This window comes from Rhineura floridana, chromosome 3 (genome assembly GCF_030035675.1).
Source record: "Rhineura floridana isolate rRhiFlo1 chromosome 3, rRhiFlo1.hap2, whole genome shotgun sequence".
NCBI classification, from domain to species: Eukaryota; Metazoa; Chordata; class Lepidosauria; order Squamata; family Rhineuridae; genus Rhineura; species Rhineura floridana.
The window spans coordinates 201470455-201493633 of NC_084482.1; the positions used below are offsets into that span (position 1 = coordinate 201470455).

The following is a 23179-nucleotide window of genomic DNA, read 5'->3' on the forward strand; positions in this document are numbered from 1 at the left end:
CCATATCAGTATAGAGGAACAAGGGATAGATGCGTAATATCCATCCCCTGTTCTGGGCCTGTCCATCACCAGACGAAAACTGGGGGACGCAGGACTCCATCCGACCTTCGACTGCTGTTGTGTAACGCCAGGTCTGTGGTGCAAAAGACAACACTCATCCATGATATGATCCTGGATGAGAACGCAGACCTGGTGTGTATTACAGAGACCTGGCTGGATAAGGCCTCAGCCCCTACGCTTGAGGCCATGTGCCCAGCCGGTTTCTGTTACGCACAGCAGCCGAGGGTTGGTAGGCGGGGAGGGGGTGTGGCAGTCATCTATCGAGGGTCTTTGGTTTTCGCCAGACCCCTCTCCATGAGACCAAGTTTGTTGATTGCATGTACTGGAGGTTGGACCCAAAGGGCAGTTTAGGGATTCTGCTTATGTACCGCCCACCCCGCTGCACAGCACATCCCCTGACCGAGGTGCTCGAGGTGGTCTCGGCTGTACGGGTGCTCTCCCCTAACCTAGTGGTTTTGGGGGACTTCAACGTGCATGCCGAGACCGTCCTCACTGGAGCCCCTCGGGATTTCATGGAAACCATGATTTTCTGGGAACTGCACCTTAGTAGTATAGGGCCCACCCATGTAGCCGGTCATGCTCTTGACCTTGTATTTGTCTCGAGAGGGGAGGGAAGTGCTCTGAAAATAGGGGCTATTTCATCTAACCCTGTGTCATGGTCAGATCACTATCTGGTGAATACAGACCTCTCAATGCCACATACCCTTCGCAGGGGACAAGGCTGATCTTGTCAGGCGGCATAATTGGTGATGCTGGAGGTGCTCCTTCAGATAAACTGGGCTGGAACCGTATAGGGCTTTAAAGGTCAACACCAACACCTTGAATTGGGCCCGGTAGACAACTGGTAACCAGTGTAGATCTACTAACACCGGGGTGATATGATCACGGCGATGGCTGTTCTTAATCAAGTGCGCAGCCGCATACTGTATCAGCTGTAATTTCCGGACCGTCTTCAAGGGTAACCCCACATAGAGCGCATTACAGTAGTCTAAGCGAGAGGAGACCAGGGCCTGTATCACCCGTGGGAGCAGATGTAGCCATGGCTGAGGCGGCGGATCTCGTCCAAGATCTCTGCGCTGAAGCTACTTGTTCCATCTGCCTGGAATATTTCAAAGATCCAGTGACCATTCCCCAGTGTGGACACAATTTCTGCCGATCCTGCTTGAGTTGGAGCTGGGGGCAGGGCACACAGGCTTCCTGCCCGCATTGTCGAGCAACAGTCCAGCAAATGAACCTCGTCTCAAATCGGCATCTGGCTAACTTTGTAGAAATAACCAGGAAGCTCAGTCTTCAGACAGAAAAGGAAGGACAGGGGAGAGTCTGCGAGAAGCACCACCAGTCCCTGAAGCTCTTCTGCAAAGACCATGAAGCCCCCATTTGCCTGGTGTGTGACAAATCCAAGGAACATGAAAATCACAAGGTGATTCCTCGGGAAGAGGCTTTCCAAGAGTACAAGGTAGGAGGAAATCATTCTGGATCTTGATTTGGGGAGGTGGAGAATAGCTGTGGATTCTTCTTGGGAGTTTTCCAAACTAAGCATGACTTTGACTGCATGAATACTATTTACATGCTTGTTGTTTGTTATGTAAATAGCGAGAGCTGTGCACACCCCACCCGCCCAAATCTGAAGCCCCAGATCAGCTCCTCCATGGGCCAACCCAGGGATCCAGCCCTGAAACAATTTGGGGACGGGGCTAATATTCTCTCTCTCAGTCAGTCAAACATGAGCAACTCTTTTCTCTTTAGGAACTGATCTGTGATTGCCTGGAGATTCTGAGGAAGCGGAGAGAAATTATTATGGCAGATGAAGCAAACTCAGAAAAGGAAAGCCACCAGCTGCTTGTAAGTATCAGTTATTAGAAAGGGGGAAAGTATTTAAATAATCAAGTCAAGTCATGAGGCAGCCCAGCTTTGTGGCATATCACTTATCTGGAACATCCCCATCTACCATGCACAGTTGTTAATAATGATCTTTCTAAAAGTGCACTCTTGTTCATCTTTAGGAAACTGTAGCCCACTTAAGGCATTAAAATCAACGTGGGGCTGGGACGATGGGGACAAGGACAAGGGCAATAGCTCTGCCCTCCTCCGTCACCATTTCTGCTGCCTTCCTACTCATGGAAGGCACCAGTTAAAGTAAGGAAGGTGTGGTGTCCATGGACCATGGAGGCTCTCTGAAGGTTTCAGAACCCTGATTATTCCAGGTCCAAAAATGTGCAGGGAAACTCCACAAAGATTTTTTTTAAAACTCCCCTTGCTTCAGACTGTTGCTTTCCACAAAATAGGAAGCAGCAGAAATAGCAACAGAGAGGGCAAAGCTAGTGTGTGTTCAGCCCTGCTCTCTCCTCCCAGCCCCCATGTTCAATTTAATGCCAGAAGAAGGCCGCTTTAGCCCCTGGATGTTGATTTCATGTCTCTGAAAAGTCAGAAATGCCCTTCCTGCGGAACTCTTACAACCCACCTCAGTATTGAAAAGACTGACTTATTCCAGACACTGGACTCCTGTTCTCCTTTTTCCATTTGCTTTTTGCAGGAATTAACAAAACAGAGAGGCAGAAGGCAGTGGATGCGTTCAGAAGACTGCGCCAGTTTATCGAAGAACAGGAAAAACGTCTACTGAAAGAGATAGAGGAGGTGGAGAAGGAGATTGCAAGGACAAGGAAGAAGCACCTGGGCAGGGTCTGCAGGGAACTCTCCTCTCTTGAAAGCATCATCCAGGAGATGGAGGAGAAGCGTCAGCAGCCAGCCGGGGAACTCCTGCAGGTGAGACTGTGGCAGAAACAGGCCAAGGCTCCACTCCAGGATGACAAGGCTGACTCCAAACTTTTGCATGCCTCCATCTATAGAAGAAATACCATATTTCCTTTTTCTCTTTCTTTCTTTCTTTCTTTCTTTCTTTCTTTCTTTCTTTCTTTCTTTCTTTCTTTCTTTCTTTCTTTCTTTCTTTCTTTCATTCATTCATTCATTCATTCATTCAGTTCATATTCTGTGTTATGGCAGATAAAGTAAATACGGAAAAGGAAAGCCAAGAGCTAGCTTGCTTGCTTGCTTGCTTATTTATTTATTTATTTGTTTGTTTGTTTGTTTGTTTGTTTGTTTGTAGTAGTAGTATTTATTTATTTATTATTATTATTGATGTGTTTGCTGCCCTGGGCTTCTTTGGGAGGACTTCCTTCCAAAGGAGCCCAAGGGGGCAAACACATCAATAATAATAATAATTAAAAATAAAATAAAAATCTAAAAACAGTTTAAGAACATTCTCTCAGCCAGTGATCACAGGGTTGCCAGTGATCACAGCCACCAAATGCCTAGTGTAAACAGGAATGTTTTAACATTCCTCCTAAAAGTCAATAACGAAGGAGACGGATGCACATCGCTGGCATGGGCATTCCACAAACTAGGAACCACCACTAAGGGGTACTATTTATGGAGCCTCTACCCAGGTGTCTGCTATACAAGAGTATCCAAGAGAACTGGGATAGCTTATTAACTTTATTGCAGACTATATATTCTTATTCAGTGCTGATAGAATTGGATGTTTTCTGCTCTTTGCTAATGGTTTGCCTTCCAATTTGGCAGTGTTGTCCTGCTTGCGGGCTTCTCAGAAAGTGCTATTGCCAGCTGGATGCTGTACTAGCTGGCCCTGGCTGTGTTTCCACCAAGGATGATCTTCTGTGCCTTTTCCGGCTGGGTCTTTTGCCATTTTACCCATCCCACTTATTTTAAGAGGTTCTGCTTCCTTCTGAGGTTATAGCACTTGCCATGCAAGAGAGCAAGGAAACTGTGGCTGGGTTTTGTCATATGTGGCAGATAATGTTTTTATCCTTGGTTTTTCCTGCTGTTCCTGCTCCCTTGGTTGGTCAGTCTATATTGTTCTATTAAGAAATTGTCATCTTAAATGTTGTGAGCTGCCCTGAGTTGTTTTTCTACTAGGAAGATGGTACAGAATGAATAATACATTGAATCCATGTAGGAAGAAACTGTTAAAATTGGCTAAGGTAGAAATAGGCAGCTGGGCTCCAAAGGCCTCAGAGCAAGCAAAACTCTATGAGAAACTTGAAGCTAAGCAAAGATAATCCTAACTAAAGGAGAAGAAATGAACTGTAGCACTGAGTGCAGTGAGTGCAGTTGTCATCCCCACAGACACTTCACATGTTCTGCATTCTGAATTGTCCTTTTCTCCCACTCCACTTTCTCTCTCTGAAAATCAGTTCTGTATTGGTAACGGGACAGGCACCTTCAAAAACAGTTTTCATTGTTTTAGGGGTTGAGATCCCAAGCGCTATCGGGGCACAGGGAGACTCACGACCCAGTGCTGCTAGCCATATGGAGCAACGAATCTTATAGATTCTTTACACTAGTGCAACGGTGGCTAGTGGCTCCATGTCAGTGGGGAAGAGGAATGAACTCCAGGTTTTCAAAGGAGCTGTCCAAGGTGCTGAAGCCTATTTTGGGCAGAGGCTTCCACACCTTGGACAGCTTTGGGGATTCCACTGCCCCACTGATATGGAGCTACCAGCTGCCACTGCACTAGCATATTTATTTTAGCTCAGTTAAGGCCTTATCAGCATTTCTGCTTCTCACACACTCCAGACAGAAAAACATTTCTGCCCTCTAGACAGGTATTCAGTCCGACTTCAGTTATGAGCCAGTTTATGAGGAAACTCAAGGACTTTGGGGGCCAGATAGTTTTTTCATCCATCCTTCCAATATTTAGAAGAGGAGTAGAAAGGGAAAGAAAAATACTCCGTGTGAATGAATGGCTACGATGGTGGTGCCGTGAGAGATTTGGCTTCTGGGACCATGGGCTATGCTTCCTGGAAGATGGACTGCTGGCAAGTGATGGGTTGCATCTTACAAGGACTGAGAAGAATGTTTTTGGCCACAGCATGGAGAAGTTCATCAGGAGGGCTTTAAACTGAATCCTGAGGGGGAGGGAGATGTACATTTGGTGGTAACGACTGATGAAGGCTTGTGCATAGTTATGGGAACAGAGAGATCAGCTCTAACAGGGCCCAGTAACATTCCTCAGAAAAATGTAGTAAAGAAGCCAAGCCATAGATCACATGGTCTTCAATGTCTGTATACTAATGCACAGAGCATGGGAAACAAGCAGGACGAACTTGAACTCTTAATACAGGAGGGCAATTACGACTTGATAGGTATAAGTGAAACTTGGTGGGATGACTCCCATGACTGAAATAAGCAATTGAAGGATACAACTTGTTCAAAATGAACAGAAGGAATAAAAAGGGAGGTGGAGTCGTGCTATATGTTAAAAATATATATCCCTGCACAGAAATACAGGAAGATGAGCTTGGTAGCTCCACCAAGAGTATCTGGATTAAAATTAATGGGGCAAGTAATAAAAAGAATGTGGTGCTTGGAGTCTACTACCAACCAACCACAAGAAGATGAGAATGTAACTTTTGAAAAGGAAATTGCCAATGTTTCGAGGAGGCATGAAGTAGTAGTAATGGGGGATTTCAATTATCCAGATATCTGTTGGGAGACAAATTCCGCCAAACACAGCCCCTCCAAGAAATTTCTGACTTGTGTTAGAGCTAACTTTCTCCTACAGAAAGTGGAGGAAGCAACCAGAGGACCAGCTATCCTGGACTTGATTCTAACCAATAGAGAAGATTTGGTGGATGAAGTGGCAGTTACGGAAACACTGGGGGAAAGTGACCACACCATATATGAATTCTTGATTTTAACAGAAGCAAAAGCTAAGAGTAGCCATACGCGCACCCTGGACTTCAGGAAAGCTGATTTTAATAAACTCAGAACAATTGTAAGTACCGTTCCATGGCAAACCACCCTAATGAGCAAAGGAGTCCAAGATGGGTGGGAGTTTCTAAAAACGGAAATTGTAAAAGCTCAAAGGCAAGCAATTCCAACAAGGAAAAAAGGGGGGAAACAGCAGAAGAAGCCAATGTGGCTTCACAAAAAGTTTAGAGATGACCTGAAAACAAAAAAGGACACATACAGGAAATGGAAAGAAGGCCAGGCCACAAAGGAAGAGTACAGGCAGATATCACAGAATTGCCAGGATGCTGTCAGGAAGGCTAAAGCTGAGAATGAGCTGAAGCTTTCTTCAGGTATGTCCATAGTAAAAGACAGAGAAAAGAAATGGTGGCACAACTACTCAATGAGGATGGCAAAATGATGACAAAGAAAAGGCAGAAGTGCTCAATTCCTACTTTGGGTCAGTCTTCTACCAAAAAAGGGTCTATGACCCTTCTGGGAACATGAACTAGAAGGGGCAGGATTGGAGCTTGAGATTGACAGACAAATGGTCAAGGAATATCTAATCACTTTGAACGAGTTCAAATCTCCACAGCCCGATAAACTGCATCCTAGAGTATTGAAGGAACTGCCTGAACAACTCTCAGAACCACTGTCTATTATCTTTGTGAAATTATGGAGGACTGGTGAAGTGCCGGATGACTGGAGGAGAGCTAATGTTGTCCCTATCTTCAAAAAGGGCAAGAAGGAGGAACCGGGGAACTACAGACCAGTGAGCCTAACATCAATCCCTGGAAAAACTCTGGAACATATTATAAAGCAGTCAATCTGTAAGCACCTTGAAAGCAATGCAGTGATTACTAGGAGCCAACATGGATTTATGAAGAACAAATCCTGCCAAACTAATCTTATCTCATTTTTTGATCGGGTAACCTCCCTTGTAGACTGTGGGAATGCTGTGGACATAATATATCTCGACTTCAGCAAAGCTTTTGACAAAGTGCCCCATGATATTCTGATTAGCAAGCTAGCTAAATGTGGGCTGGATGGAATGACTATCAGGTGGATCCACAGTTGGCTCCAGAATCGTACTCAAAGAGTGCTTATCAATGGTTCCTCCTCAAACTGGGCAGAAGTAACGAGTGGGGTACCACAGGGCTCGGTCCTGGGCCCAGTGCTCTTCAACATTTTTATTAACGACTTGGATGAGAAGGTACAGAGCATGCTTATTAAATTTGCAGATGATACAATGTTGGGGGGCATAGCTAATACCGTGGAAGACAGAAAGAAAATTCAAAGGGACCTTGATAGGCTGGAGCATTGGGCTGAAAACAACAGAATGAAATTCAACAGGCATAAATACAAAGTTCTACACTTTATTTATTTATTTGTTTGTTTGTTTCATTTATAAACCGCCCATAGCGAGTGGCTCTCTGGGCGGTGTACAAAAAGATTAAAATACATAATATCACAATAAAATCAGCCTACAAACAATAACACGAGCAACAACAAAAGAAAATAAAAAATTAAAGTTATGACATTAAACGCTTAAAATGCCTGGGAGCATAGCCAGGTCTTAACCTGGCGCCGAAAAGATAGAAGCGTAGGCGCCAGGCGTACTTCTTCGGGGAGGCTGTTCCACAGTTCGGGGGCCACTACAGAAAAGGCCCTAGATCGAGTAACAGTCCTCCGGGCTTCCCGATGGGTTGGTACCCGGAGGGGGGCCTTAGATGCTCATTAGCGAAGTGACCGGGTAGGTTCATAGCGGGAGAGGCGTTCCACAAGATATTGCGGTCCCACGCCGTGTAAGGCTTTATAGGTCAAAACCAGCACCTTGAATCTGGCTCGGAAACAGATGGGTAGCCAGTGCAAACGGGCCAGAACAGGTGTTATATGCGCTGACCGGCTGGTCCTCGTCAGCAGTCTGGCTGCTGTGTTTTGCACTAGCTGAAGCTTCCGAACTGTCTTCAAGGGCAGCCCTACATAGAGCGCATTACAGTAATCCAGCCTAGAAGTTACCAGAGCATGAACAACTGAGGCGAGGTCATCCCTGTCCAGATAGGGGCGTAGCTGGGCTACCAACCGAAGGTGGTAGAACGCATTCCTTGCCACCGAGGCCACTTGCGCCTCAAGAGACAAGGAAGGATCGAATAGAAAAAGAAAGCAAACGCACAGTTATAAGATGGGGGATTCTTGGCTCAGCAATACGACATGTGAGAGGGATCTTGGAATTGTCATTGATCACAAGCTGAATATGAGCCAACAGTGTGATGTGGCTGCAAAAAAGGCAAATGCTATATTAAGCTGCATTAACAGAGGTATAGTTTCCAAATCGTGTGAAGTACTAGTTCCCCTCTATTCAGCACTGGTTAGGCCTCATCTTGAATACTGCATCCAGTTCTGGTCTCTGCATTTCAGGAAGGATGCAGACAAACTGGAACAGGTTCAGAGGAGGGCAACAAGGATGATCGGGGACTGGAAACAAAGTCCTATGAGGAGAGACTGAAAGAACTGGGCATCTTTAGCCTGGAGAAGAGAAGGCTGAGAGGAAATATGATAGCACTCTTCAAGTACATGAAAGGTTGTCACATAAAGGAGGGCTGGGATCTCTTCTCGATCATCCCAGAGTGCAGGACACAGAATAATGGGCTCAAGTTGCAGGAAGCCAGATTTCGACTGGACATCAGGAAAAACGTCCTAACTGTTAGAGCCATACGACAATGGAACCAATTACCTAGAGAGGCAGTGGGCTCTCCAACACTGGAGGCATTCAAGAGGCAGCTGGACAGCCATTTGTCGGGAATGCTTTGATTTGGATTCCTGCATTGAGCAGGGGGTTGGACTTGATGGCCTTATAGGCCCCTTCCAACTCTGCTATTCTATGATTCTTGATCACTCCACAGCTTCTGGGGTGATCACTTTTACCATGCATGCAGATTTGTCCCCAAACTGAGCTCCATGATAATGACCAAAGAGAGAGAGGTTAGACAGAATGGACTGCTGTCAGATGGGGCACAGAGTCAGTGCTTGAATCTCTGAGGTGTGCCTGTGGCTTAGGAAATACCAATGTGGAAAATGTGAGTAAAAAGAGGCCTGTTTTTAGGTCTTCTGGACAGGAGACTTAATTCCATATGCAAGATGTTTTGCTGCACATTTTTGAAGTGAGTGATTTTGTTGGTGTGCTTTTCTGTTTTCTCTATTACATGTTAGCAGATCACTTTGCATGCTATTAAAATGGCTCCACTTTGCCTTTTGAATCAATGCCATCCTGAGCTACTTTAGGGTGAAGGACAGGACACAAATGAGCTGGTCTCCTACTGGGGAAAAGGGCGGGATATAAATGTAATAAATATAAATTAATTGATTGATTGATTAAATGAATGAATGAATGAATGAATAAATAAATAAATAAATAAATAATCTTATGTAGATTTCCCCCATGGGAAACCCCTCACTTTAAGAAGTTATATCCCAAAACTAGGGATGGGGGATAAATTCAGTTCAAAATGTAAATGTACTGCCTTCATGTCGATTCCGACTTATGGCGACCCTATGAACAGGGTTTTCATGAGGCTGAGAGGCAGTGACTGACCCAAGGTCACCCAGTGGGCTTCATTTTCTGTGTGGGGATTCGAACCCTGGTCTCCCAGGTCGTAGTTCAACACCTTAACCACTACAAGTCCACGCTTAAAGATGAATCTATCAAATTAGCACTTTGCAAAATAAGTGAACTGAAACATGGCTATCTTTCAAAATTTGCACTTCTCCAAATGTAAGTGCAATTCTCCAGCCTGATAATGTGTATAGAAATGCACATAGCGGAGTAAAGTGTGCATACAGATGTATGCATGGATGAAAGTAATGTGCAAAAATGCATTCTGTTAGGAGAAATTCCTATCAAAAAATGTGTGGATTAGGCAAAATTGTATACAAACATGCACATATTAGGAGAAATTCACACTCAAATGCTGATGAATTTTCTTGAGGACTTGCAAACTGATGTGTAAATATTGAGATCTGAACCTAAGAATGAAAACATTAAAAACAGAGAACCAGAATTAGCAGATTCACTCATCCCTTCCCAAAAGGTTGGCGTGTGCTAGGCAGACTGATAGCAGGGTCCCCGAGTGCAGCCATGCTGATGCCTGAGGGGTCTTGATAACATGGCCTGTGATAGGCAGTTAAACCCATTCTTCTTTCTCTTTTTTCCTCCTCTAGGATGTGAAGTGCACCTTGCAGAGGTAAGTGGGGTCTTGCTCATTTCCATTGGCATCACTCCACGAAGCTGGGAAGGGTCCAGGAGGGCAGTACATTGAACATGGCCCTCAGGAGGTTCCACATCCTGCAGCATTTCACAAATAAAAACAGGGCCCTTCTTTTGAACTTGTAGCACCCCTTTTCTCCCTCCAAGGATCACGGCCAGCCCACTGCCTCCTCTCTTCCATCACAAATGGCTGAAGGCTGTTCTCTGCCTGCTATATGTTGTATTCATTTACTCTGCAGTAGTTTCAAACATCTAAAAGAGAATGTCCCAAAGGTGCTTAAGAACATCTCAAATAACTTTAAATGTAGGCAGTGCAATGAAGTTGGAGCACAGTTACTCTGAGCTTGATAGTATCACTTGATGATGCTTCTTCATTTGAGTAGAGACATAGGGTGCCTGTTTTGGTCTTCAGATGTCTGGCTATGTGGTCCCTAGTGAGGAAGAATCTCCTCACCTCTTTGCCTGCCAGTGCCTCTAGGCTTCCTTCGGTTTTCCTCTTCCTCTCAGTTCCTTTCTTTTGCTGTACTCAAGAATTCTGGATTTGAATGGGTTAACATTGTCTTTCTCGACCAGGTATGAGAAAAGCAAAACATCTGAGGGTCCAGTGCTTTTCCCTCCAGAGCTGAGGTGGAGGATCTGGGATTTATCTGATGCAAATCTCTCTCTGGAGAGCATCATAAAGCACATCAAAGGTAATGAAGAATAGCTGCAAGGAATTTACACTGGGTATTACATTAGTCCAAAAATGAACATTCCAGGCTCTTACTGTATTATATTTTGTTCTTGCCACAGACAGCGCTAGCGCCAGCAGAGCTTCCTTCTTAGTGCTCAAGACACCATTTTCTTTTCCCCAGAATGCCCCATATACATTTTCATTCTGGGAGGTGAAATGATGGATGCTACAAATAAAGGCTGGCTGTGCTAGGTGTATAGCAAAATAAGGATTTTTTCTTTCAGCATGTATCAGTTTTACAGTTATATGGAATCTCCTTTGCTTTTTGTTACCCATCTGGAGTGGTCCTTTTGGAGGTTCTCAAACTCTTCTTCGGTTTCCCCATTTTGAAGGGCATTAAAAAGGGGCATTAACTTTTTTTTATTTACTTAAATAAGTTTTATTTACTATTAACACCTACGATTAATAAATAAATATAAATGTACTCTTATACAAGGAGAGAATTCACATGTTCAGTTTTCTCCCAGAAAGTTTTATTTTTCAACATAACAACAATAACCCACTAAGCGTACAGAGCATAGTGCAAGGTCGTCTTGTGGTACAGAACCAATCAACAACTTAGTACCCCTCATGCCCCCAGGTGCCAATTAAGCTACATGCAGATATCTCCTCCATAAAGAAGCATGTATGGCCAGGGTGGAGGGTGTACACTTCCCTCCCTGTTTATGTAACTCAGAAACGGGAACCAGATTTTATCAAAATGATCATGTTTGGAGATTCTTCTAATAACACAGTGATGCTGAGAGAGATGTTTGGCTAAAGTTATATCCCAGACTTCATTTAGCTACCCTCTGAAGAAGGCCGGTGGCCTCCTCCCACTGACATGCAATCTGTCAGTCAACAGCAGCGAGACTAGCTCCTTGCAGATAATATGAGGGTTGGAGTCATTTTCTAACATCAGTAACGCCACTGCTGAGTCAGGCATTAGGACTTGGCCAGTCATAGCGGCTACCTCAGTGATTACAAGATCCCAAAATTAACTTTTGGACACACCCACCACATCTGGAGAAAGGTTCCTCAACCCCTGCACCCCACCAGCACAGGAAAGAGATAGCTGAATTAAACCTAGACTATCTCACCGGGGGCAAGTGCCATCAGAACAGGATTTTGAGCACTGCCTCCTGTGTCCTGGCTGAGACAGTCTTGAAGAGAGCGTATCCTAGGTGACCTCATCTATCTCAGTGCCCAAATCGCTTTCCCAGACCTGGCGCAGGCTGTTCAAGTTACCCATAGATTTTCATATCTATAGGTTCTTCACATGTCCAGTTTGAGTCACAGCAATAAATATCACTAATACGTATTGAAATTAAACACCGGGGGCTACTTACTTATTTTCTAAGCCCAATGTTTCAAAACATAAACTGAATTTCTTTCTACTATAAATTTTAAGCCACATGACACTATAGAGTCATGCCACCATCACAAGCACCCAGTTCCTCCTTCACTTCCTCCTCAGTCTTGTCTCCCAGCAGTGGAGCAAAGGCCTGAGCTGTCTCCTCCTCAGACTCCCACCTGCACCTGCCATATTTCGTGCTGAAACTATCGCAGTCTCCTGAGAGTCTCCACGCCTTTGATGATATCAGCCTCACGTGAGCCCATAAGAGCAGAATGTCAAACATGCTGTACCTAAATGTGGATATTGTCTGAAAGAATTTTAAAAGTTTGGTGAGACAGGAGTTCTCTTTGCATGAGAGCTCTTGTCGATTCTTCCTCTGAAAATGTAACTTGTCATTACGTTAAAGAATTCAGGCTCCAATTTCTCCCCCCCCCCCCATCAGTATACTTGGAGCAGATGTTAAGCTTCGGCCATCTCCCCTCTGGATCTTTTACCTGAAAGACCACCTTACCCCTTATATACCCAGTTGATTACTGTGCTCTGCAGGTGAGGGCCTCCTGCAGATACCATCTTATCCAGAGGTCCATTCTGCACAACAAAAAAAGCAGACCTAGAGTGTAGTGGCACCTACCCTTTGGAATTCCCTCCCCTTGAATATTAGATAAGCACCATCTCTGTTATCTTTTTGGCACCTACTGAAGACCTTTCGCTTTCCATAAATCTTTTAAGTAGAAACCTTATTCCAGTCTGTGTTGGAATTGCTTTTTAAGATTTTTTAAAGCCTTTTTAAAAGAAGTTTTGTTTTAAGATGTTTTAAAAGATGTTTTGCTTTAATATATTTTAAAGTATTTTAAAGATGTTTTAGAGTGTTTAGTTTATTATTATTATTAATAATAATAATAAAAGATTGGCATTGCACTGCCTACCCATCAATCCTCCACTATAGACCCCAATTTCAGTGATGGGTGTTAAATTATTTTATTCTGCTTTTTTCTCATGTAGTTTACCATTTCCAAGTTTTACATTTTTAGTTATTTCAATCTGTTCTTCATATGATTTGCTTGTTTCTAATTATCTGTTCTACTACTTAATCTCTTACTTGAAGTAAAGAAACAGCCGATACTCTGGTATGATGTGCTATTTTTGTAACAGGATTTCTTTTAGGTAAAACAGTGTGGTGCTTAAGCTTTGTATCTTTTTGCTTCCTCAGATACTGTGTTATTCGGAGAACAGCTTCAGAAAGGTACATTTCCAATGAAGGACCAAATTCACTGGAGGGACAAGGACTGGTATTTCATTGGGGTTAAACAGTCTGACCTGCAGACTTTGGAACCATCAATAGCTTAACTCTAGTTAAGAGTGAATAGCCTGATAGTGATGTTTGGATCCTCATATGTACAATGAATGCACAGATGCTGAGGCCAGGAACCTTTGGGTGAAGGGCAGGTAATAAATAACAACAACAACAACAATAATAATAATAATGGTGTGATCCCAATTTAATTATAAAATGTGACTGCAGATAGTCCTTCAGCTATCACAGTCTAGGCTCATGAGGGTGGGCTAGCCATTTGAAGAGAACCATTGGGACACCACAAATAGATTAAAGAATTAAAGAATTTATTATAAAAAGAATTGTCCTCATACAGAATTAATAGGGTTAAAGGTTACCAGTACTAGTTCAGTGTACATACTCACACAATTGAGAGCATCTTAGAATGACCAAACCCCTTGTGAAGACATTTTACACCCCTGGAGGTGGGACCTCTAAGATTCTGAAGATAAGGCCCCAATTATTTCCCCTGCACTTAATTAAATATCTTTTCTGATTGCCTTTGCCAAACCCACTGTAACATGACCAATGAGGTGAATTTCTAGCTATCTTATTGGTTCAACACAAATACATGTGTCACCTGGACCACCCCCTAAGATCATCTCTGTCTGTGTGTGTTCCCTGTTCTTGTGGTCAGCATGTTCCCTGCTGCTAGCCTGTGTTTTTCCACTCACCATACCCAGAAGTTGTCTAGTTTATTTTGTGTACTTTGTCTTCTCTCACTTCTTGTAAATCTGGAAGCGGCAAAATCCAGCTTTTTCTTTTGCAAGCAATTCTCTTACAAAGAGGCGGTCTGCCATTGAGCAAAAGCACTTCAAGATCTTTCCATCCAATATTTTCACAAGACGTGGAAAGTGGAAAGAGCAGAATTCTCCAGATGTAAGGCATAGAAGACCATGTCTTTCTTTCCCTAAATAGTACTTCTGCATCTGCCTTCCAGATTTCTCTATTTTTAAGAACAAAAGAACATAAGAAGAGCCTGCTGGATCAGGCCAGTGGCCCATCTAGTCCAGCATCCTGTTCTCACAATGGCCAACCAGGTGCCTGGGGGAAGCCCGCAAGCAGGACCCGAGTGCAAGAACACTCTCCCCTCCTGAGGCTTCCGGCAACTGGTTTTCAGAAGCATGCTGCCTCTGACTAGGGTGGCACAGCACAGCCATCATGGCTAGTAGCCATTGATGGCCCTGTCCTCCATGAATTTGTCTAATCTTCTTTTAAAGCCATCCAAGCTGGTGGCCATTACTGCATCTTGTGGGAGCAAATTCCATAGTTTAACTATGCGCTGAGTAAAGAAGTACTTCCTTTTGTCTGTCCTGAATCTTCCAACATTCAGCTTCTTTGAATGTCCACGAGTTCTAGTATTATGAGAGAGGGAGAAGAACTTTTCTCTATCCACTTTCTCAATGCCATGCATAATTTTATACACTTCTATCATGTCTCCTCTGACCCGCCTTTTCTCTAAACTCAAAAGCCCCAAATGCTGCAACCTTTCCTCGTAAGGGAGTCGCTCCATCCCCTTGATCATTCTGGTTGCCCTCTTCTGAACCTTTTCCAACTCTATAACATCCTTTTTGAGATGAGGCGACCAGAACTGTACACAGTATTCCAAATGCGGCCGCACCATAGATTTATACAATGGCATTATGATATCGGCTGTTTTATTTTCAATACCTTTCCTAATTATCGCTAGCATGGAATTTGCCTTTTTCACAGCTGCCGCACACTGGGTCGACATTTTCATCGTGCTGTCCACTACAACCCTGAGGTCTCTCTCCTGGTCGGTCACCGCCAGTTCAGACCCCATGAGCGTGTATGTGAAATTAAGATTTTTTGCTCCAATATGCATAATTTTACACTTGTTTATATTGAATTGCATTTGCCATTTTTCTGCCCTTTCACTCAGTTTGGAGAGGTCTTTTTGGAGCTCTTCGCAATCCCTTTTTGTTTTAACATCCCTGAACAATTTAGTGTCATCAGCAAACTTGGCCACTTCACTGCTCACTCCTAATTCTAGGTCATTAATGAACAAGTTGAAAAGTACAGGTCCCAATACCGATCCTTGAGGGACTCCACTTTCTACAGCCCTCCATTGGGAGAACTGTCCGTTTATTCCTACTCTCTGCTTTCTGCTTCTTAACCAATTTCTTATCCACAAGAGGACCTCTCCTCTTATTCCATGACTGCTAAGCTTCCTCAGAAGCCTTTGGTGAGGTACCTTGTCAAACGCTTTTTGAAAGTCTAAGTACACTATGTCCACTGGATCACCTCTATCTATATGCTTGTTGACACTCTCCAAGAATTCTAATAGGTTACTGAGACAGGACTTTCCCTTGCAGAAGCCATGCTGGCTGTGCTTCAGCAAGGCTTGTTCTTCTATGTGCTTAGTTAATCTAGCTTTAATAATACTTTCTACCAGTTTTCCAGGGACAGAAGTTAAGCTAACTGGCCTGTAATTTCCGGGATCCCCTCTGGATCCCTTTTTGAAGATTGGCGTTACATTTGCCACTTTCCAGTCCTCAGGCACGGAGGAGGACCCAAGGGACAAGTTACATATTTTAGTTAGCAGATCAGCAATTTCACCTTTGAGTTCTTTGAGAACTCTCGGGTGGATGCCATCCGGGCCCAGTGATTTGTCAGTTTTTATATTGTCCATTAAGCTTAGAACTTCCTCTCTCGTTACCACTATTTGTCTCAGTTCCTCAGAATCCCTTCCTGCAAATGTTAGTTCAGGTTCAGGGATCTGCCCTATATCTTCCACTGTGAAGACAGATGCAAAGAATTCATTTAGCTTCTCTGCAATCTCCTTATCGTTCTTTAGGACACCTTTGACTCCCTTATCATCCAAGGGTCCAATTGTCTCCCTAGATGGTCTCCTGCTTTGAATGTATTTATAGAATTTTTTGTTGTTGGTTTTTATGTTCTTAGCAATGTGCTCCTCATATTCTTTTTTAGCATCCCTTATTGTCTTCTTGCATTTCTTTTGCCAGAGTTTGTGTTCTTTTTTATTTTCTTCATTCGGACAAGACTTCCATTTTTTGAAGGAAGACTTTTTGCCTCTAAGAGCTTCCTTGACTTTGCTCGTTAACCATGCTGGCATCTTCTTGGCCCTGGCGGTACCTTTTCTGGTCTGCGGTATGCACTCCAGTTGAGCTTCTAATATAGTGTTTTTAAACAACTTCCAAGCATTTTCGAGTGATGTGACCCTCTGGACTTTGTTTTTCAGCTTTCTTTTTACCAATCCCCTCATTTTTGTGAAGTTTCCTCTTTTGAAGTCAAATGTGACTGTGTTGGATTTTCTTGGCAATTGGCCAGTTACATGTATGTTTAATTTAATAGCACTGTGGTCACTGCTCCCAATCGGTTCAACAACACTTACATCTTGCACCAGGTCCCGGTCCCCACTGAGGATTAAGTCCAGGGTTGCCGTCCCTCTGGTCGGTTCCATGACCAACTGGTCTAGGGAATAGTCATTTAGAATATCTAGAAACTTTGCTTCTTTGTCATGACTGGAACACATATGCAGCCAGTCTATGTCCGGGTAGTTGAAGTCACCCATTACTACCACATTTCCTAGTTTGGATGCTTCCTCAATTTCATATCTCATCTCCAGGTCTCCCTGAGCATTTTGATCAGGGGGACGATAGATCGTTCCCAGTATTAAGTCCCTCCTGGGGCATGGTATCACCACCCACAACGATTCTGTGGAGGAGTCTGCCTCTTTTGGGGTTTCGAGCTTGCTGGATTCAATGCCTTCTTTCACGTATAGAGCGACTCCGCCACCAATACGTCCTTCCCTGTCCTTCCGATATAGTTTATATCCAGGGATAACCATATCCCACTGGTTTTCTCCATTCCACCAGGTCTCCGTTATGCTCACTATATCAATGCTCTCCTCTAAGACCAAGCACTCCAGTTCTCCCATCTTGGTTCGCAGGCTCCTAGCATTAGCGTACAGGCACTTGTAAGCAGTGTCTCTCTTCAAGTGTCTTTGGCACTTGTGGTTAGGCCTGTGGTAATTTTGCTCTTCTGAATTTATATCCTGTGCCCCTGCTCTCACAATGCCTACTTCTAGGCCTACCCCTTTTAAAATTTCATCATTTCTTTGGTTTTTATCCCAGGGGGGAGGTTTATTCCGAACCGGACCTTTCTCAGCTCCTGTCGGGTTTCCCCCCTCAGTCAGTTTAAAAGCTGCTCTGCCACCTTTTTAATTTTAAGTGCCAGCAGTCTGGTTCCATTCTGGTTCAAGTGGAGCCCATCCCTTTTGTACAGGCCCGGCTTGTCCCAAAATGTTCCCCAGTGCCTAACAAATCCAAACCCTTCCACCCGACACCATCGTCTCATCCACGCATTGAGACTGCAAAGCTGGGCCTGTCTGGCTGGTCCTGCGCGTGGAACCGGTAGCATTTCAGAGAAAGCCACCTTGGAGGTCCTGGCTTTCAGCATCCTACCTAGCAACCTAAATTTTGCTTCCAGGACCTCATGGCTGCATTTCCCCATGTCGTTGGTGCCAACGTGCACCACGACCACTGACTCCTTCCCAGCACTGTCTACCAAACTATCTAAACGACGGGCGATATCCGCAACCTTCGCACCAGGCAGGCAAAACACCTTGCGGTCTACACGCCCATCACACACCCCACTGTCTATGTTCCTAATGATCGAATCACCCACTACAAGGATCCCTCCAGCCCCTGGAGATATATCCTCGGCACGAGAGGATAGCTGCTCATCCCCCAAGGAATGGGTCCCTTCTAAGGGATTGTTTCCCTCTTCCTCAGCTGGATGCTCTCCTTCCCCGAGACCATCGTTGTCCATGATAGCAGGAGAGCTATGATTTTTGAACGGTGGTATAATTTCTACCTGGGGAAAAATGGAAAAATCAAGTGACATTGCTTGTGAAGACAGATATCTAACCTACCCTTATGTCCTTGTCCAATCTTTCATAATCTGTGCCCCCAATGTCCTTTTTATTGTGCATTCATGATGATTTGTACTCATTATGCTGTCAAGGTGGTCATTCAATACTATTTGCGGCTGCAACAGTTTTAGGGTGATCTCACTGCTTCATTCAGTGCATATCCCTTAACTTTGTGCTGAAATCCCATAACTTTTCATACCACAAATGTTCTGGTTTATTTTTGTCTCACTACTGTTGTGCTGTAGCCCCTCTAGACAGCAATAATATGGTAGCATCAGGGAAGCATTTCAGAACAAAATAAAACAGAAGAAATCCACCACTGATGAACTATTATTGTGTCAAGAACATGTTGCAGAATACATCCATAATAAAATGCCAGTCTGACAAACATGTGATTTGAAGAGAGAGAGAATAAGTACCTGAACTTTCTCTCTTGCTTTCCCTTTCTCCCCTCCCTTCTCTGGCATGCACACATGATCTTGTCAGGGAGAAAAGGGCACAATTCATATGTACACTTTACAGTGAAGACAGATGTAACATTCTCCATAGGAGTCACAAAATGTTTTTCCTGACCTGTGATCCCAGCCTGTGAGCTTCCATACACTAACAGAGTAAAAACCATGGTAAAAATACTATGATTAAAATCAGGCAGCAGTAGGGTTGCCAGGGTTACCATCATTTTGTCATTTCAAAAAGAGTACATTTGGCTTTGATAAGTGAAAAGTAAGAGTATGCTGTTGCACCATCTCAAAAAGAGTACATGTACTCTTAAAAGAGTACGGTTGGTAACCCTAGTTGCCAGGTTCAATCCCTGAGACTGATCCTGTATCTTTAGGAGAAAAGAAAGTCAGCCAAGTGCAGGTGTTCTTGCAACCCTGTAATGGGAAAAAACAAAAGGTGGAATTCTCCCTTCCCCCTGCACAACTTTTAAAGATACAGAAGACCTCTTGGTTGCCAGGCCCAGTCTCTCAACCCTAGGCAGCAGCAGGATCCAAAAATACACAGTTAAAGCTCACCAAAATAAAAATGGCTTCATCTCCTCTTTTCTATTCCTTTATAGTCACACATATGAGTTCTGTCCCTGTGCAGACCCTAGCTCAGGTCAGAGTTTGGTGGGTGCTCCAACTGGACCCTGCATGGAGATATAATATACATAGAGTAAAATTATGTTTGTTTTCATATGTATACACTTTCATTGTTTACCAGCTAAAACAAACATTGGTAAACAAGAGCAGTTGCAAAACTGCTCTGGGTTTGGGGAGGGGGAAATACGTGTGTGATGGCATTGGCACTAGCCAACAGGTACTCAACACAGCCAAGTTTTACTTGATGTTCTATAAACTGGAAGGTCCAGTTTTTGCATAGCTTACTTCAGTATTCAAGATGTGTGTATTTAAAGCTCATTTGTTCTCCTTAAATCACTACTGCCAAAGTCAAAATCTTGTATCTTGTCAAAGAGCCTTTAGCATGCTTTTGAACAGCAACTTTGGATGTAGCAGTATAATATTTTCAAGAAAACAAAACTGAAGATTAACAAGGCAAGGCAATCTGCTAGGTTGCCTAATCTGATTTCTTTCCCTCTGTTTAATGTAACACTTGATTCAGTCAGTAGCAGTCCTACCTCCAGCGAAGACAGAATTGGCTGAAGGGTCTGCTGCACTGATATTGTCTCCAACTCTAACTACAGAGAGGATACTGAACACTTCATGGCTGCTTCCTGCTTACCTGAACTGCCCCCCCCACCCCAGAAGTCCCAAATGGCCAATTCACACAAAGTGTGAGGGTGTTTTGTCTTCTCTCTTGCCCCAAACATTACCCCGTCCTCCCCTTTCACTAACTAAGAAGGCCCAAGTTAATGTTTTCAGGGTGGTTTTGCTTCTTGATAAGATGCCTTAATTGACAGGGGGACACAATATAAATAAATAAAAATAACAAACCAACAAGGGAGATATTTATTGAGAGGAAAGTCTAGCAGGAGAGGAGTGTCCTGAAAGCAATGGAAGGAAATCAGTTTATTTATTTTATTTATTATTGCATTTATATCCCACTTTTTCTCCAAGGAGCTCAAACTGGCATACATTGTTCTCCCCCTTCTAATTTAATCCCCACAACAACCCTGTGAGGTAGGTTAGGCTGAGAGGCAGTGACTGACCCAAGGTCGCCCAGTGTGATTTGAACTCTAGTCTCCAAGGTCCTAGTCCAACACTTTAACCACTGTACCACACTGGCTCTCAGTTTGAGAGGGAATGTAGTTCCTGGAATGTGTCTTGGATTGGGGTGCCTGTCTTTCAGTTGATTCTGCCTCTCTTCTCTTCTTCCCAATCCCAAACAGCAAATGTGACTCTGGATCCGGACACAGCCAATCGCAGGCTCTTCCTGTCTGAGAACCGCAGAATCGTGAGATGTGAAGACAAATGGCAAGCCCCGCTTGACAATCCTGAGAGATTCAACTATCTTCCTGCTGTGCTGGGATGTAAGGGATTCACAGGAGGCAGGCATTTCTGGGAAGTCATTGTAGGAAGTGAGGGAGAATGGGCTGTGGGGGTCGCCAGGAAGTCTGTGAGGAGAAAAGACATTAGCGCCGCAAGGCCTGAGGAAGGGATCTGGGCTGTGGGGAAGTGTGCCAGTAACTACAGGGCCATCAACCCCCCTGCTTACTGTGTTCTGCGCCTGGGTGGGCAATTGAACAGGATCAGAGTGACTATAAACTATGAAAGGGGGCAGGTGTCTTTTTCTAATGCTGATACAACGGTCCTTCTCTACACATTCCCAGAAGTCTCTTTCTTTGGAGAGACCCTCCTCCCTTTCTTTTCTCTGTGGAGAAATAAAACCTACCTCACAATTGCTTAAGAAAACGAAATCTGCCCAGGTGAAATTTTACTCCAGACCAGAATGATTGATCTATAAAGCGCAGATTTATTTGCCAAGAGCACTTTTGACAGCTTGGCAAAGGCCCTTAGAGAGGATTCATTGCAGTCACAATCTGGAAAAAGAACAAAAAATGGGCTTGGCTTTTTCCTTCCCTTTCCCAGAGTTCATCCTGTAGCTTAGTTCTTGATGAGGCAGTAGTCCCCAAAACCTATTCCCCAATAGGGTTCAGCCTCTGTCTGGTTTCCTCTTTCCATCTCCGTCTCTCCACAAGACCTCCAGCAGCTGTTGAGATGCACACGACTGGATAGCTGAAGTTGACTGATAGAAAATAATCTCTCCTCCACCAACATCAGCCCGGAAAGGTCCTGAGTTGTATTGGATGTTAATGATGCTCAGAGTAGACCCCTTGAAACTAATGGACGTGAGTAAGTCTACTCCAAATAAAACGTAGTTGGATATAACCCATTGCTTTTGAAAACTTAGATGCGATGAAGAAGATAGAATGTGTGTAAGGCACCAGCTTCAAACCCACTCTGCAAATGAGGCCATGTCATAACCACACTTATTCAGTGTTAAAAATCTAACTGAATTCAGTGGGACCTGCTCCCCATTATTTGTGTCTAGGATTGCTGCATTAAATCTTATATATTAAATGTTGGATTTTGTGTATCAGGGATAGCCAATGTGGTGTCCTCCAGATGTTGTTGGACCCCGGCTCTCATCAGCCTATGCCTGCTCTATATAATTCCCATTGAGCCTTCTCTGTGATGCGTCCGTCCCTGGTCATGGGATGTTCCCCCAAAGTTAAACATTTTGGCACCAGGTGGATTTTCTTCTCCCAGGCTTTTTCATGATTAGAGGTTAATAGATTTTAATTTTTAGAACTATTTTGTTTTCTCTCTTGCTGGTTTTTAGTGCTGTTTTTATTGTTACTGAAAGTATGCTTCTTTTTATAGTTTATTTAATTGATAAGGAGCTCAGGTTGGCAAACACAGTGTTAAAAATACAATTAAAAATACAGTTAAAACATATAAAACAACTTTTAAAAGCTAAAAACACTAAAAACTATCACATACTCTCACAGCTAATAACTTCAAGGCTGCCAGGAACACTATATTTCAGCCATCAAATGTCTGGGTAAATAGGAATGTGTTAAGATTCCTCCTGAACGTTCACAGAGAGGGGGACAGATTCATCTCACCAAACAAATAGGGAACTGCTACCAGGAAGGCCCTGTCGCACGGGTCAGTGCCAACTGGGAAGCACCCAGTTGTTTTACCCTGATCTTTGTGCTGGTATAGCTTTTGTACTGATTAGTTTATTATAACTGTATTTTATTTATTTTAATTTGTGAACCGTCCAGAGTACATGGTTAACTGGGAGGTACTTATATGCAAAAAATTAAAATAACAAAATGATGTTTTAGCCCCCACCCTCCAAAATGCTGTCGGTGTTTTGTGATGGGGGCGTGAAGGTTTGAGGACTGAGACGCCTCAAGGGAGAGTGGTAAAAATATGTCTGGAACTTGTCCTGCTTTAACAAATAAGCCAATAAAAGATGCAGGCATGGATTAATCAGACGCACACACCCAGGAACTATTGTGATTCTCCCCAGTACAAATCCTAGCTTTGGAATGTAGAAGATATGTAGCAGGAGCATATCAGACCTTGGGCATGACCTTTAACCGAACCAGACTGTCATCTCCCACCCCCCCCATCCGAAGGGTTGATGTGTTAAGAAATATAAAAAACAGTTCCAGAAACTCCAGATCTAATAGGAAATAATGTGGTCCGGCTTGAGGTAGCAACTTTTTAGAAAAGCAGGAAACAGCTGGTTTTTAGTATTAAGCTAGCTTTATGCAGGAACCGCAAGATGAACTTTGAATGACAGCAACTGCTTGACCGCACTCTAAGGAA

The 23179-nt window shown here is 43.7% G+C and overlaps 2 protein-coding genes across 2 annotated transcripts in view; both read left to right on the plus strand.

The window, feature by feature from the left end:
* LOC133381083 (zinc finger protein 91-like) overlaps positions 1-23179 on the plus strand; it is a 164079-nt gene that overhangs the window by 111580 nt on the left and 29320 nt on the right. The gene's annotated exons all lie outside the window — the stretch shown is intronic.
* On the plus strand, positions 176-22233 carry LOC133381122 (E3 ubiquitin-protein ligase TRIM7-like). The gene is made up of 8 exons (XM_061619710.1): positions 176-212; positions 1092-1516; positions 1807-1906; positions 2594-2823; positions 10027-10049; positions 10646-10764; positions 13352-13384; positions 20725-22233. The coding sequence occupies exons 1-8, from the start codon at positions 176-178 to the stop codon at positions 21240-21242; spliced, it is 1485 nt and encodes a 494-aa protein (XP_061475694.1). The 3' UTR covers positions 21243-22233.